We start from the raw sequence: 16,122 nt of genomic DNA on the forward strand, positions 1-16,122 counted from the left end.
AACCATGATCTTTCTCTAACACCTAACCAAGTGCTTTTTGTCATTAAACCATATCAGATAATTACCACAATTACCAAATTACATAACATAACTGGTTTTGGAAGGTACACAATGAAACGAAACATATGCAAATCTCGCGAGTTTCTCAAATCAATGGTTCCCTTCCAGACACGACCCACGAAATTGAATAACTTCGATGCAAAACCAAGCATTTTGATTGGCTGTTAAACGCCTATGTCATATGTGTTCAGGGTCTGTGATTGGTCTAGATGGGTCATACTGAGTTAGTCGTGTGCATGTATTAATATATACCAGCCATAGTCAGTACTAGCTAGTGATACAGCACAATACTAAATATTAGTTACGTTTACACGAGTAATAATTTTAGTTGAGTTAGCAGTAGCCCTCTCGCCATGATGGATTCGTTGCTGTCTAGGCTCTTCTCCTCGGAAAAGGAGGAACTGTACATTATGGACTGCATGGCTTACTTCATGGTCGTCATGGCAGCCTGCACTTTCATTACTTTACTTTTCGAAAATGTCCCTTACGGACGCTATGCCACCAGCAAATATGGATTTCCAGTTAATGTTAAGTTAGCTTGGTTTGTTCAGGAGCTGCCTGCCTTCCTGGTGCCTGTGTGTCTGGTATTTGGGACATTTTCTGCGAAAACCTCACTACTGCCCAACCAGCTACTCATTGCCATGTATTTCTGCCACTACGTTCAGAGGTAAGTTAGGTATTTAGCTACAATCAATCAAGATGCACTGTATCTTATATTACGTCAGCAGTACTAGCTTAGCTAACCACTTAGACTAAAGTAAGTATCTGACTGTACGTGTTTGAAATAACTGAGTTGTATTAATAACGTTTTGGTTCTGTTGCAGATCCCTCATCTATCCATTTTTAATCCGAGGAGGTAAATCAACACCGTTCCTCTCATTTGCCCTGGCTTTTGTTTTCTGCATCTATAATGGCTACATGCAGATCAGGTACCTGAGCCATTATGCTGAGTACCCTGCAGACTGGGTTACACATCCATGCTTCATCGCAGGTGGGTGTTCTTGATCTGCTGCCACACTTACTGCAAGGGAAATTGTTTTATTTTGCACAAGAGCTCCTCTGGATGACAGCTTTTTCTGCACAAATTAGATTAGAGCTACAATGATTAAACGATCAACCTAATTCTAATCAGTTATTAAATTTTTAGCCAACTTTATTGTTTTGATTTTTTTTTATGATGAAATTTCCTGATTTCAGCTACTTAAATGTAAATATTTTCTGGTTTCTTTACTCCTCTATGACAGTAAACTGAATAGCTTTGGAAAACATTTGATCAACATTTTTGATTTGATTTTGATGTTTTATATTGACAGATGCTGACAGAAATGTAAACATAATGTACAAAGATAAGAGAGGATGCAGTGGCATGTAAAGATATACAGAGGGGCACTTAATGGCTCTGTTCTTCAAATGTATCTTTACTAATTCAGACTAATTAAAATCATATGAAAAATAGCACTGGGTGAAACATGTTTTAATGATTTAGACAGAAACAAAGTAAGATGCACAGTCAGGATGCCTCTTGCTATCTCTTTAAGTTCATCCCTTCTACCCCTCTTACCTCTCACCTACGCGTTCTCTCTCTCTCTCTGTAAATGAAATAAAAACAGTAAGGCATTGCTTAAAAGCACAGTTGTCAATCAAACTGTTTTTTCCACCTCTTGACTTTTGTTTCACTGCAGGTGCTTTTCACACTTTCCAGACCTCAAAGTGCTCAGCAGTTTTTCTTGGCTCCGCTTGCTGTTCAAGCTAAAGCAGGAAACTGTCAATTTAGAATATATGTTTTTCCTCAGTTACTGTCCCTCCTTTCCTGCAGGTTCACAGTATTAAATCTCGCATCTGCAGCAGATAAAGACAAGTGTAAAAAAATTCAACTAGAATGAGAGTACAGTTTTTTACATGTGCATACACTAAATATCTTCTGGACTTACTGCAGTAGTGAACAGTTTGTGTAAACTAGCCTGTTCAGTTTTGTTGCTTGCAGCATTGCATGTCCACTTGTAGGGTGTGACTGTTAGGAACACATGCCCATTAGGAGCAGGCCACTTGTGTGGCTCGTGGAAGTGCTGTTTGCAGTATTCTTGAGAACTGTTCATCCAATCAACTTCATAATCAACACTGAACTTCCTTTGGTCCTCAGTAATACACCCACCAAGTGCAAAGTCAATCTGATGAATGGTTCTCGAGATATAAGAAGGACAGTCATACACACAAACACACAGACAAACAGAGATTCCTGTTGCTATAATTAAATAATGCTGCTACAGCACCATCTATTGGCCATATGGCAATAAATTTGCTGTGGCCAATCAGAAATCTACATACATCAGGTGGTGACCAAATTTGGTGACAGTTGCTCCAAATTTGTGGGAGGATTAGTGAATAAACATCTGTGGACAAAATTCAGAATTGTGGGAAATTGATTTAGATACAAATGGGCGTGGCTTGTACAGATAAATTTGGCTGGAATCACAGAATGATTCTTATGGCTCAAAGGTCACACTTAAAATGTACAGTTCACTGTTATAACACTACCATCTGGCCAAATTCAACTCTGCACTCCCTCAGGTCCTCAGTAATACACCCCTAAGTCCTTCCATTATGGTCAGATGGAGTAAAAAATGACCTAGATCTGGAATAATAACCCAGATATATTGAATTACCAACATTATGACTTTCTTAGCAACCCAAGTTCATATCCAATTTTCTGTCAATGTATAGCCTGAAATCCATGTAATTATAGCCTGCTAATCTGCCAAATCACGGAGAAAATCTGAGATGTGGGTGGCAACTCAGAGGCCTGGAACCGGGCTGATATACAGTAATTATGCTGATTAGTTTAATTAGCCCAGCCTGTCCACAGTCCAGCCCAGGTCATACTGTAATTAATCAGGACACACATGTCAGGAGTAGCGCTCCAACTGACAGTTATTTTCATCAACGATTAATCTGCAGACTTTCTCCACCATTTATTAATTAGCCTGATAATTCAGTCTATAAAATGCACATCACAGTTTCTCAGAGCCCAAACTGACATCTTCAAATTGCTTCTTTTGTCCAACCAACAGTCCAAAATCCAAACACATTTGATTTATTATCAGAAATGACAAAGATCCTTACATTTGAGAAGCTGGACATTTTTGCTTTAAAAGTAACTGAAACAATTAATCGATTATCTGAATAGTTGGAAATTCTTTTTCTTTTTATCGCCTAATGGATTAATTGTCAAGGCTAATCGTTGCAGCACTAGTCAGGAAGTTACAGAACAAAATGTCTGATATATCATACATATACTCTGTTTTTTAACTGTTGTTATATTTGTCATTATCAAGGTGAATTTGAGGATTTCTAATGATATAGATTTTAGGTCAGCGATAGCCCTAATATATCATAATAAACATGCATTTTTACAAAAAGATAAGATGTACAATTTCTATTTTAAGCATTGTAGGTCACAACAGCACTGAAACTGGGTTATGCTGTTGTTGCTCCCATTCAAGGATAGAAATATATTTAAGCATATCGAAAAGAAGAAAATATAAATAAGAAATGTATACTTCTGTGAATACAGGCTGCAATTTTTGTAAAAATGTTTAGCATTTGGTAAATCTGCTCATTTCTCTCTGAGAGTTAGATGAGAAAACTGAGCTCCAACTAAACTCGTGTCTGTGCATAAAGTGTGGAGCTTGAATTAGCAGGTGATTAGCTGAGATTAACATAAAGATTGGAATCGAGGGAAACCGTTTAGATATGAGAGTGGCATTGATCTTCTTATCTCACTCTTGGAAAGAAAGCAAATAAGAGTAATTTGTCAGGAACATAAATTGGCTGACTGGCTCTTGGTCAGTAAAATGTGGTGCTGAAACAGCTTTTGGTTGGTTTGTGTCCAGGATCTGTGCTGTGGTTGGTCGGTTGGCTGGTGAATGTGCACTCTGACCACATCCTGAGGAACCTGAGAAAGCCCGGAGAGACTGGTTACAAGATTCCCACAGGTAAGGGCTTTAATCATCAAACACTGGGTGGAATTATTTCTCTCACCACACCGAACAAGTCTTATACTCGTATTACAGTCTTTAACTGTCACAAGTAGTACACAATTAACAAATGCTAAAATACTTTTAGTATTTTAGTATTTTTTATTTTGAATGCAGGACATTTACTGTTAAAGGCATATTCATTTAACATTGCGATTCTACTTCTAGTTTGAATTTGAATCTTTTTTCCATCGCTGCTGTGGGGGTGACAAGAAAGTCAAGAAAGCAGTAATCACATCATGGCACAGAGCTCTGTGGTCTTTATACGCAGAACTACATGCTAATTTTCCAGTGCGGTCACATGATTATACGGGATCACGCTGTAAGCAGAATCACAGGTTGTCAGTAGTTATCTTCTCCTCTCTGCCGTGTCCTCTGTGATCCCTTACATTAGCGTTCTAAAAAGGTTCTTGCAGCTTTGACTCTAATATGGTCCAACTCAGCTTGTGTGTCACTGACTCACAATACTCGTAGTGTTTGTGTGTGTAGTTTGGCGTCACGTGACACATCTTCGAAACCGCACTGTGTTGATAGTAATTATGGTAGACAGCGAGCCAGCCCTCTACTGCAACATGCACATTATATGTCTGTACATTTAGTGACAAGACTGAGGCAAGATTTATTCTAAAAAGCATTTCAGCTTATGGACTGTCAAAAAGTGTTCATGTTATCATCAACATCATTTCATATTTAGAAAAGTTTTCTCTTTTATAATAGTTTAAGGATTCAAGGTAATTTATTATCATTATTCAACACAGGGTTACACAACGAAATTTTAGTTGTAGTTCCTTCACAATACACACAAAATACAACATCTATATAAATAATTATGAGACAATAATAACAAAAGATCATTCATGAGACAGTTAAATAGTTCTGCTAGTTGGGATGAAATAATTCCAAAGCTTCCGAATTATTGTTTTTAGAAGGGCCAGATTTGAGCCAAGGGACCCAACATTTACATTTCCCATGTATGACCGGAGAGAGACTGGACAGTTCATCCTGAAGTCAAAAGCACATATTTTTTTGTCAGGCCTGTAGAGCTATTTCCAGCTGAAAGAAAGTAGTTTGACATAAAACTTCTCACAACAGTGTAGTAGCATGTTGTATTAATAAACAGAAAGTAATTTTTTTTAATTCAGTTTGACTCTCCTAAATTCCCTCTCCTAACACAGCCTGTGTTAAAACTAAAATAATTAAAAATGATGGTGATTAAATGATTAAAAATGATCAAAGGCCTGGACTGAGGTCAAGAAAGGGTTGGATTTGGCCCATGAGCTGCCAATTGAATATGCGTGATGTAAACAATGTATTAAAGGACCAGTGCGTAATATTTAGTGTCTACTAGCTATTAGTCTGCAGATTGCAAAACACCTCACCCTCCCCTTCCAAATGTGTAGGAGAGTCTACAGTGTTAATTAACATGTTATATCTGGTTTGTTTAATCCATATAAAAACAAAGGGTACAGACAACACGGTCGGGCTTTTACAGAGTCAGGCCAGTCCAGTGTGTAAGATTTATGAGGATGTATTGACAGAATATGCCAGAAATTGAATATAATATTACCAGTGAAAGTATGTTTTCATTCGTATATAATCACCTGAAAATAAGAATGAGCCTTTTATATTTACAGACGGCCTGTCTTGGTCCTTCATGTTGCACAGCCATGTTTCTACAGTATAGCTCAGAATGGACAAACCAGACAATGGCTCCAGCCTTCATGTTTTGCACCAACTTCACGGCCACTGTAGGCACACACTTGGTGGTGGAGTAAGTGAGATAAAGTGTTTGGGTGTGCAATCTCACCACTAGATGTTACTAAATCCTCCACACTAGGTTCTTTAAGCTAAGCTATCTGGCTTCTGGCTCTATCTTCATACTGAGTAGACAGATATGAGAGTGGCATTGATCATTTCATCTGTCTCTCAGCAACAAAACAAGCAAGAGCATTTCTCAACATGTCATACTTTTCCCTTAAATGATAGGGCATATCAAGGTCATTTATTATTATTATACGACAGTATTGTGCAATGAAATGAGAGTTGAAGTTCCTTCCTGCAACTCACACATATGATACAGATAATTAAAAATATTCAGAATAGAACAGGATGCAAATATAAAACAAAATAAAATAAAGTTAAACAATATATAGTTTACATAAATAATTCTGTAGTGCATTTTTTTAATTTGTGTGTGTTTATCACTGTACTTGTATCAAGAAAATACAAATTTCTGAACATTTTTGAAACATTACAATGACTAATGACAACAATTCACTGATAGAACAGATGAAAGAAGGTTTTCATGGTGGATTTTACTGTGCATGACCTTTACAATGTGAAAATGGATGCACATTGTATGAGATGTGACAGGTCCAGGGCGGTGGGGTTGGGTAAACAAGATTTTGGCCCATCTCCAAATTCCAAAGACAAACAGCCTTGAGGGCGGTATGTATTGAAAAAAGCAAAATAACATCCATTATTGCAGCTTTTTAAGATCACATAATCGGCTAATTCAGTCCATACATTGTTTTTTTTCTTTGCTGAATGAATTAGTAATCATAACAGGTTCACACAGAGAGAGTAGCTCCCCTGACAAAGAACGTAGTCACAACAATAGCACCTTGAGCATGAACTTGCGGTGAACCTGTTGAAACAATCCATCCCGGACCCTCAAGGAAAATAAAGTAGAGGAAGAAGCTGTGAGCTGCACTGCCCCAAATGAACCTCCAGGCACGTCTGGAATCCCCTCAGCCAAGAATCTGCCATTTTCACGTAGAGCGTAGCAACAAGCACTACACATGGCCTGCAGTCACATAGTGGGTGCTCAGCCATCTATGGCCACCGTGGAGCTCATTGTGTGGATGCCTTTTGAGCTTAAAGCAGCATTTTATTTTCTTCCAATGTAAAATATTGTTGTTTTTTTGCTTTGGTAAATGTATAAAAGGATGAGCATACCTGTCCTAATCCCTGTGTCTTCCACCCACAGGCGGTATGTTTGAATATGTGTCTGGAGCCAACTTCTTAGGAGAGATAACCGAGTGGGCAGGATTCGCTCTAGCCGGCCACTCTGTTCACAGTTCAGCGTTCGCCATCTTTACCGCAGTGGTCCTCTCCAGCAGGGCTGTGGCCCACCACAAGTAAGAATGATAACACATACACACACACACACAGAGTAAGCGTGTTTTCATGGAGTGTGTTACACACTTTAAAGCAAATACTTGTATTAATAGAAGAAAATGGCTCTTTTCCCTGTTTCTTTCTCTACAGATGGTACCTCGCTAAGTTCGAAGACTACCCTAAAAGTAGGAAGGCGCTGATTCCTTTTCTCCTATAAAAACATTATGGGCACTTAAAAAGCCTGAAAAGGTGCTGTGCCTGGTTGCATAAAACCACTTAGGCTAAGGTTTCCCTTAAAGTTTCATCTAAAGATGCCTTAGGGAAAAGTGAGATGCATAAAATCAGCATACAATTTTTTTTTTTTTTCAGATGTTGTGAGGGAAAACCTTTTGATCGCTTAGTGTTTACTCTTAGCTACTTAAGTATTCCCTTATGTGTTGAGGGTCCTTAGCAGCCATTTTTCTTTTTGAGGGACCCATACCAGTAACTTCAAACTGAAATAATTTGTGAAACATGAGCCAGTGGTTGACTTTATGGTGATTAAGGAGGAGGAGATACCAAGACTTTTTTTTTTCAGGACAGAGAAAACCCACTGGACAGTACAAGCAATGTGCGACTTGTTAGAATATAGAGTTGACGTTAGCACCAGCAACTTTGTATTTAGCAACAAAACCCAATATTAATCTGTCTCATATGATAACGTTAGCTCAGTGGTTATTGAAACTCAGCAGTTTTTATCGACTCCTTTTGATGTGTATCTCCTTTCTTGATGTCAGAGTAATATTTTTATATCTGTATATTTCTTCATTACTTTATCTAGAGTTTGTTTCACAGCAGATTTCTAGCATTTATTTTGTCAATTACTTCTTGCCACAATTTTATAATAGTGGGGTTAAATGTTCTTTGGATTATGTTGCTCTTCTCATATTCTTAGAGGAGAACAATATTCTCATCTTCTTTTTGCTTTCTATTTATTGTCATTTTGGAGAAGCTAGCTGACACAGGCTAACCAAGCATGTTAGCTAAGCTAGCTAACAGCTGACAATAATTCTGTCTATTACTTTAAAGAAACATGTGAGTGAAGCAAAACCATGGTAACTGAATTGCACATGTGCTGTATTATGTCAGTAACTGCTGTGAAGTCTGAACTTTTAGACAAGGAAACGACCTAAGAGGTTTTATGCAACACTTCTAAGGGAAACCCTTAGCTTAAGGGACAAACATAAGTTTGAAACTTTAGGTGGTTTATGCAGCCGGGCACTGGTTCTCACTGGCTACAGTGGCGGAGAAGAATATCACCATAATCCTTCTTTCTACAACCCCAATTCCAAAAAAGTTGGGACATTGTGTAAATTGTGGATAAAAACAGAATGCAATGAAAAAAAACTTTTGATCTCTATTCCGAAAAGTAAATTCCCAAAAGTTGGGAAGGGGTCATGTTTACCACTGTGTTACATCACATTTTCTTTTAACAGCACTTGTAGGCGTTTAGGAATTGAGAACTCTAATTGTGAAGTGAAATCTTTCTCATTCTTGTTGATATATATTCTTGATATATGACTTCAGGTGCTCAACAGTCCGGTGTCTCTGTTGTTGTATTTTGCGCTTCATAATGCACCACACATTTTCAGTGGGAGACGGGTGTGGAGTGCAAGCAGGCCAGTCTTGTAAACAAAATCTCTTCCTACAAACCCATGCAGGTGTAATGTGCAGAATGCATCTTGGCATTGCCTTACTCAGAAATCCCCGAAAAATATGTCATCTTGATGGCATCACATGTTGGTCCAAAACCTGGTTTTTAACTGTTGTACTATTTGCTTACTTTTTTTCACAAAGTGATGAACCTCGCCCCATCCATTCTGTTCTTCTGAGGATGCCACTTTAATACCCAGTCATGATACTATCACCTGTTACCACTTAACCTGTTTACCCATTGAATGTTCCAAACAGATGTTTTTTGAGCGCTCCACAACTTTCCCATTCTTTTGTTGTCCTTGTCCCAACTTTTTTGAAACATGTTGCAACCATTAAATTCAAAATGATAAAGTTTACCATTAAATTCAAAATGATAAAGTTTATCAGTTTGAACATTAAATACCTTGTCTTTGTACTGTATTCTATTGAATACAAGTTGGAAAGGATTTGCACATCATTGCATTCTGTCATTCTGTGTTTATTTAAGTCCATAAAATGTCCTAACTTTCTAGGAATTGGGGTTGTATTTTAAGAAAGTTCTGATGTCAGAAAAAAGCTTGAAGATACAGATTTAGTTTTTTCTTTTACTGAAAACAGAATTAATCATTAACTCATCTGAGCTGCAAGCAAACAATAAGTAAAAGCCATGACTTTTACAAGACTTTTACTATCGTCATTAACTTAATAATAATGTTGTCGATGAAGCACAAAGTATCCTCAACAATGATGAACTGAATGTACTGGAGGAGTTGCTGGAGAGGCAACATTTAGCACTCCTCTGGAAGAAATAAGATAGTGAGTGAAGCATACCTCAACACTAATACAGTGGATTTATAACACCCTGCACCAGCAATAAACAGTTTTAAGACCATCCGCTGATCTGCATACTCTCCCAGATGGAACATAAACTTGGAAATGCAAAGCAGACATTTAAAGTTTTCATTCATTCTCGAGAGTCGTCTCTTGCAAATGCATCTTTTTAACATTCATTCAGATTAAACAGATGAAAGAGGGACCTTGAATAAAGCCCTGCCTCGTGGTGCCTGCTCTGGGTGTCTTCAAAAAGACTTTTCTATTTACTTCATCGTCTCACACTGCCGGGAGTGAAGCCACTTTGTAACAAACGGTAACTGCGTCTCTGTCCTGTGAAGACTGAGACTGTAGCAGGTCGGTCTGCAGCTACTGGGCTGCAGAGAAATCAAATGGAGATCAAATCAAGCGTGGCCTTCAATAACTCACCCATGCCTGAAATGAGAAGACGGGAGCGTGGCCTCGACACATCACTCCTGGCTGGGTGTCTGAGAAAGAGAGAGAGAGGAGAAGTGAAGAAATGAAGGAGGAAAGTATTGAGGAGACCCTGAATGGACGAGGTTGGATGTGATTGAATAAAAGACAGAGAGAAAAGAGAAGAAGTGGTATTGATCTTAACATCTCTTCTATTCTGTTATTATTTCAATTACAGCGACCACAAATAATCTTGTCAGTGTGAGTTGGGACATTTTTAAGACTTACGTCTTACTGTTGAAACACTAATGATGTCTGCCTTTTTAATGTTTTCAATATTTCAAGTGTTTCTCAAAACAAGCTGCTAACATTTTTCACAGCTCATGTAAGTGAAAATGGCATTGGCTCTTGGCACAGGTTGCAGTTAATTTTAGACTTTATACAGTTAACATAAAGTGCCAGCTGGAGTTTCCTCAGGTAACCTCTGTCCCTTTCCCAGTGGAGGCAATTGTCCAAAACCAGTCCAAGCCAATGTCATTTTGAATTTTAAAAATGTGTTGTATTGGAAATGCATTTGTTTTGTCATCATTTTTTGCACATGGTTTCGTCAATAAATAATATTACCGCTGCGTCTGTGTGATGACAAATGAAGGCTGTGTGTCGCCCAAGGCTATGCAGAGTGACATCCTTCATGTTCGAGGTCCCCACTGTGTCTCTTTCTCTTCCAGGCTATTTCCTGTGTGTATCCCCTTTATCCACGCTTCTTGTAATTGCATCACTATATTACGCAGCCAGTATTTACTGTGCCTGCCACCTGACTCTAATAACATTCATCTTCAGGCAGACACCAGTGGATTTTCTTTTTATATGCAAAGCATTTCAATGAACTGGCTTTTAACTCTCAAACTCGCATATTAATTTACGCAGGCTGCAGATACTCCACAAAGGGAGCTGCTCTGTAATATCCAGTTTACTTATGCCAACCAGCGCCACTTACAGGGAAGAAAAGCAGCAGTGATTTACACCTGTATTGTTGTTTTCTACAGACAAATATAGGAATAACCACTTCAGCTTTAACACTTGCGCCATCTATAGAAAAGGACTGTCCAGCTGTTCTTCAGTTTTGCAAGAGAAAAGTTCTTTAGCCCACTTGAGGTGGTTTTTGCCTTTTTAAAAGAAGAGCTAAAGCTATAATATGTAACATTTGCACATTAAAATGTCTAAAAATGCAAAACATGATATGTATTTTGTAGAGTTGTGTACTTACATTCTTCCAAATGTTTCCATCAATGCAAAGAATTTCGTAATTTATTCCAGGTTACAGTGCGTTTACTGCTAGGTTGTTGCTAATTCCATAACTTCCAAGGAAACATGGGACACTGGATTTGTTAGAGAGTGAGGAAGGAAGTCAGTGCTGTAAATGTAATGTGGATAAAACTCTTAACATTGCCTCCTCCAGGAACATGACTTCTGCCTGAGTCACATCAGACAGATTTTCATCAGCTATGTTGGTTATTTAACAGTGAAGACAACAATTCCCATCATCCCACACTAGTACACAACATCATCAAACTCACTGTTGTCTTTAGTTTATTGTTTTAATGTGAGAGAATCCCGAACGGCAGAATTTACAGATTGGGTATTAAATGTGCATAGTAGAAGGTGGAAACTTTTCCAAAGAAGTTCTGGCGTAGAGAACATTTACTGATCAGCTGTTCCTGCTCTGAAAAAAAGATGATTAAAGTCATCTGTCCCATAAAAGAATAATTACAACTTGCCAAACTGACAAAAATTTCCAAAGACCTCTCTCCATTTTTCTTTTGTAGACATTGAGGGCAACTGTTTTTTGCTTCATCCTTCTTTTCCTCGTCATCTTCTTCAAGGTATATTGGTGTTTGGCAAACAGCTGGTTTTGTTTCTAGTTCCATTTCCAAACCATTTTTTTTCTTCCCACTTTTCAAAGGTTTCTTTCAAGTTTGCTTTACTATTATATGGAAACAGCTAGTGACGAGCAGTTTTGCTGGTTTAAACACATAATGTGTAAGTTCTGCAGCTAGGGGTCTCTCTCATATTAAAACACTAACAAAAGACATTATTTAACGATGCAAAGTGCAAGGCATCATGGGAGTTGTTATCAGACTTACATGTATAAAGTTTTATTTGTGTTAAATTTAGCGACATGCACTGACTTCCTCTCTCTGATGTATCCAAAGTATCCTATGTTTTCTCACAAGTTATAGCAACTAGCTAGTGGTGGCTAGCAGGAAACGGATGGAATAATATGTACAATACACAGCTCAACAAAATATATATTCTATCTAGCATTTTTTAATGTGGAAATGTTACACATTGTTGTTTTAAAATGTGTAAAAAGCATAATCTGCAAAAAGAAAAATACGTAAAAACGAAAAGCCTCAATCATTACCTGCGGGTGGTGTAAGTGTTAAAATTAAAGAATCTGTTTTTCCTTGCCTGTAGGTGGCGCAGGTTGACTGAAACAGCAGGTCCAGATTGACATTTGTGAACCTGCTGCTCTGCAGTTGGATGCTATTCACTGGGCCTCCTCTAACTCTGTCCTTGTTACACTGTACATAACCAGACCGTGGGGCTGGCGCGCCACAGGCAATATGTTCGTGTGTAGAAATGTGAAATAGCTGTTGATATAACAGTGTAAATGCAGCTTTCCGCTAATGTGGGTTAAATATCTGGAACATGCGGCGGCCTCATTATCATTCAAGCCACATGCAGTCTCAGACTACTGCCTGCTTCCTTAATATTATCTGCTGTTACTGTTAAGCCTGAGAGCATATTGTTAAATTTCCCTGCCCTTTCTCTGTTTATATACATGTGTGTGTGTGTGTGTTTGTTAGGCATCTGTCAGCTATGGTCCAGTCGTCACCAATGTGGTAATCCCGTAAAAGCCGACAATGAGGCAAACCAGCCTTGAAATCGCACACACACAAGCATTGGCACACAGTCAGTGTTGGCGTTAGGCTTGAGCTGAGACTGTGATACATGAGATATGAGAGGAATAACCTATTCAATCTGGTGTGTCACTCCAACGCCTGTGTTTCATACAGTGTGAGATAGAAAGAAGAGCATGGATTTCTACAGGCGTACAGTGGGAGTGAGCAGCTGTGTGTGTGCCTGTGTGAGTTATACAGAGAGCTACATATCCTAGCTGGCACATAGTTTGCTCTGGGGGGTTTTCCTTGACTCTGTCACATGCTGCACGTGAGTAGCAGTGGTGGGGGGGCGGGCATTATGCAAGACGCGCTCTCCCTCACTCTATTTTACATGCATACGCATCCCAGAAGGTGCTGTGGTTATGCCGTACCCAGCTTGCCTCTGCTCCATCATGGAGCTTAATGGGCTGGGAGATGGCTGTTACTGGTGCTGGGATGATCAACACCACCTGCTGTGTATTGCCCCTTGAAATGAGCTTTTGCATTCACGGCCGCAGTAAAGCTACATCTGAAATAATAAACAGAAAGAGAAGGAGCTCCATTTACGCTTAGACAGTGAAAAAAAATTGTGTGTGTGTGTGTGTGTTACCCTGTGGAATACAGTGCGCGTTTTCTGCTGTTTTGTATGTATGTGAGCAGCATTTCAAGGGCCAGAGGTTGTGATTATAGCCCCCAGCAGTATTTCAGATGCCAGCTGACATCACAATGTGGTCTCCTTCTCTGTCTAATGTTTATGTAAATTATATTTTGTTGAATAAATGTTGCTTTGCTTTAAATTTTTTGAAGGATTTCAGATGTATACAGTGGGCGTTTTGTGCCGTCAGCTTTCCTAAACGGAGGTACAAGCTGTGGAACTGTGCCTGGGCAACCCACAGAGAAAGACAGATTACCTGCTGGGTACCAACCTATTAAAGGCCCCAAAATCTACAGCTTTGTTTATATGTAACATCATTCCAGATTTAGCTTAAAGCCACTACAATGAGTTTTTAATTGGTTATGTAACAGTTTCATTTTATAAGGGATGTCTCTATAAGACCAACATAAATTAACAAGACCCTCTGGGAGAGGATTGGCTATTTCTGTATAGCTTTAATGGCTGCCATCGGGTCAGAATCTCCTTGAAAATAGATAAAACAAGCCTGTGTTTACATTTTCAAAGGTAAAGTTAAAGTGAGTATTAAGTTAGCCACTTAAAAGCAGAGATTTATATTTAGATAATTTTAATTTTAATGTTATATTTTCTGGTTATGGTGGTGGAAACACTACCACTGTTGTCCATAGGGGGCCTCTAAAATAAACACAATATGAAAGTTCTTTGTAGCTTTAAAGAGATTGATCTGAGGCTAGGATGTAGAACTGCAACTAAAGATTGGTTTCATCATAACTGATAATTTTTTTTATCATTTTCTTGATTAGTTGATTAGTTTGGTAAGTTTGGTGGCACCCTCACGTGTTGTGTCCACAACCCAGAGAAATTCAGTTTACTGTCATAGAGCACTAAAGTAACCAAAAAATATTCACATTTTAGAAGCTGATTTCAGAGAATTTAGTTTTTGTTTTTTGTTTTTTTAATAAAGCCATTAATGAGATGGCTGTCAACTGACCAGTATTTTTTCATGGTTTGAAAACTGCTTGGATTTTGGATAAAGTACTTGAAACTGCTTGAAATTGCAATTGCATTATTTTGATAGTAAATCGACTACCTGACTGAATAGTTCACTGTTCAGATAAAGAAATGAAACAAGTCAGATACTGGCTTGGTCACGTTGAATATATTGTGAAACATGAAATTTTGTTGTGTTTTCCTTTTATTTTGTCACCCCTCTGTAGAACGCCATCACAAAACTTAATTTGGGTTGGTTATCGCAGTGGTTCTCAACCTATCCAACAAACAGCCCAAGATAATTTCTAGGGGTCGCCAGATGGTTGTGGAGAATTACAAATATATACCACCATGTTATGAACAGACACAGACACTAACCAAAAGTAGCACTTAAATTCATCATTCAAACAAAATAGCTAACTTAAACTACTCCAGTCCAGCAAGCATGATGGGGAATGAGGGTATATTTTGGACTGGGGCATGATTTTAACATTACATCACCTTTACTGGTGATATATGTGCACACACAAAATAAGTCTTTCATTTTGGCACTTTTGTGCATACTTATCGTGACTAACTGAGCAGCTATAGCCAGTTTTGCTTGCTATCACAGGGAGCAGCTATTATGGAGCGATGGCTTCTCAGAAAAAAAATATTACACCTCAAGATTCAGGCCACAGGACAGAAAATGAAGACTGTGTCTCAAGGTGGGTCACCTGGAAGTCCCAACAGCTGCACCAATAGCTGAGAAAGCCAACAACAGAGCCCCAAAGTTCGAACAAGATCCAGAAATAAAACCCTGACTTTCACAATATGCATTTTTGTGGGGCTACAAACATCAACCTGATTTTTGGGGGGGATTGGACTTGAAAAAGTTGAGAACCACTGTTTTAATGCGACAATAACATCTGATGTAATGTGAAGGGACACAAACAATAATCATATGTATGTATATAAATGTGTAATTTACCACTGCTGGAAAAGCTTGAATATGCACCTTGAACGTTTTTGAAAAGTGCTGGAATTTGAATTGAATGTTAACAGTTTCCTGTCATTTCTGCAAGATTCAGCCACTGTCCAGCTACATATTGACGGGGGGGATCCCCTATGAACCCACCCACCCCGCTCCCCCCACCCATTGGTGATGGCCAGGAGGTGGAGATAGAGTGCTGAAGGACCTCTGGGCTCTAAGGCCTTGTTACAAGAAGCCACTGGACCACAGGACCCTTATTCATTATTGAAGTTTTTGCGTACTTCATTTGTTGTTCAATTAAATATTTATCAAATAAAAATTCAAATATTTATTCTGTGCAATTCATCGAGCGGCCGGAGTGATGAAGGAGTGGGCGGATGGGGGGCGCAGTCATCGCATAAGAAACCCCTCACAGTGCGCATGCGCATGGATTTGAAGAGAATACGC

The 16,122-nt window shown here is 38.7% G+C and overlaps 1 protein-coding gene across 2 annotated transcripts; it reads left to right on the top strand.

The window, feature by feature from the left end:
• Window positions 1-293: 293 nt before the first annotated feature.
• Window positions 294-16,004, top strand: srd5a1 (steroid-5-alpha-reductase, alpha polypeptide 1 (3-oxo-5 alpha-steroid delta 4-dehydrogenase alpha 1)). 2 transcript variants are annotated; one of them, XM_084739158.1, is made up of 5 exons: window positions 294-727; window positions 885-1,051; window positions 3,951-4,052; window positions 7,084-7,234; window positions 15,767-16,004. In XM_084739158.1, the coding sequence occupies exons 1-5, from the start codon at window positions 414-416 to the stop codon at window positions 15,792-15,794; spliced, it is 762 nt and encodes a 253-aa protein (XP_084595284.1). In that variant the 5' UTR covers window positions 294-413; the 3' UTR covers window positions 15,795-16,004. The 2 variants fall into 2 exon arrangements, with proteins under 2 accessions (XP_084595284.1, XP_084595283.1); XM_084739157.1 differs by lacking the exon at window positions 15,767-16,004 and adding an exon at window positions 7,365-8,587.
• Window positions 16,005-16,122: the final 118 nt, after the last annotated feature.

This window comes from Lutjanus erythropterus, chromosome 16, assembly GCF_056507025.1.
Source record: "Lutjanus erythropterus isolate fLutEry1 chromosome 16, fLutEry1.hap2, whole genome shotgun sequence".
NCBI lineage: Eukaryota > Metazoa > Chordata > Actinopteri > Lutjaniformes > Lutjanidae > Lutjanus > Lutjanus erythropterus.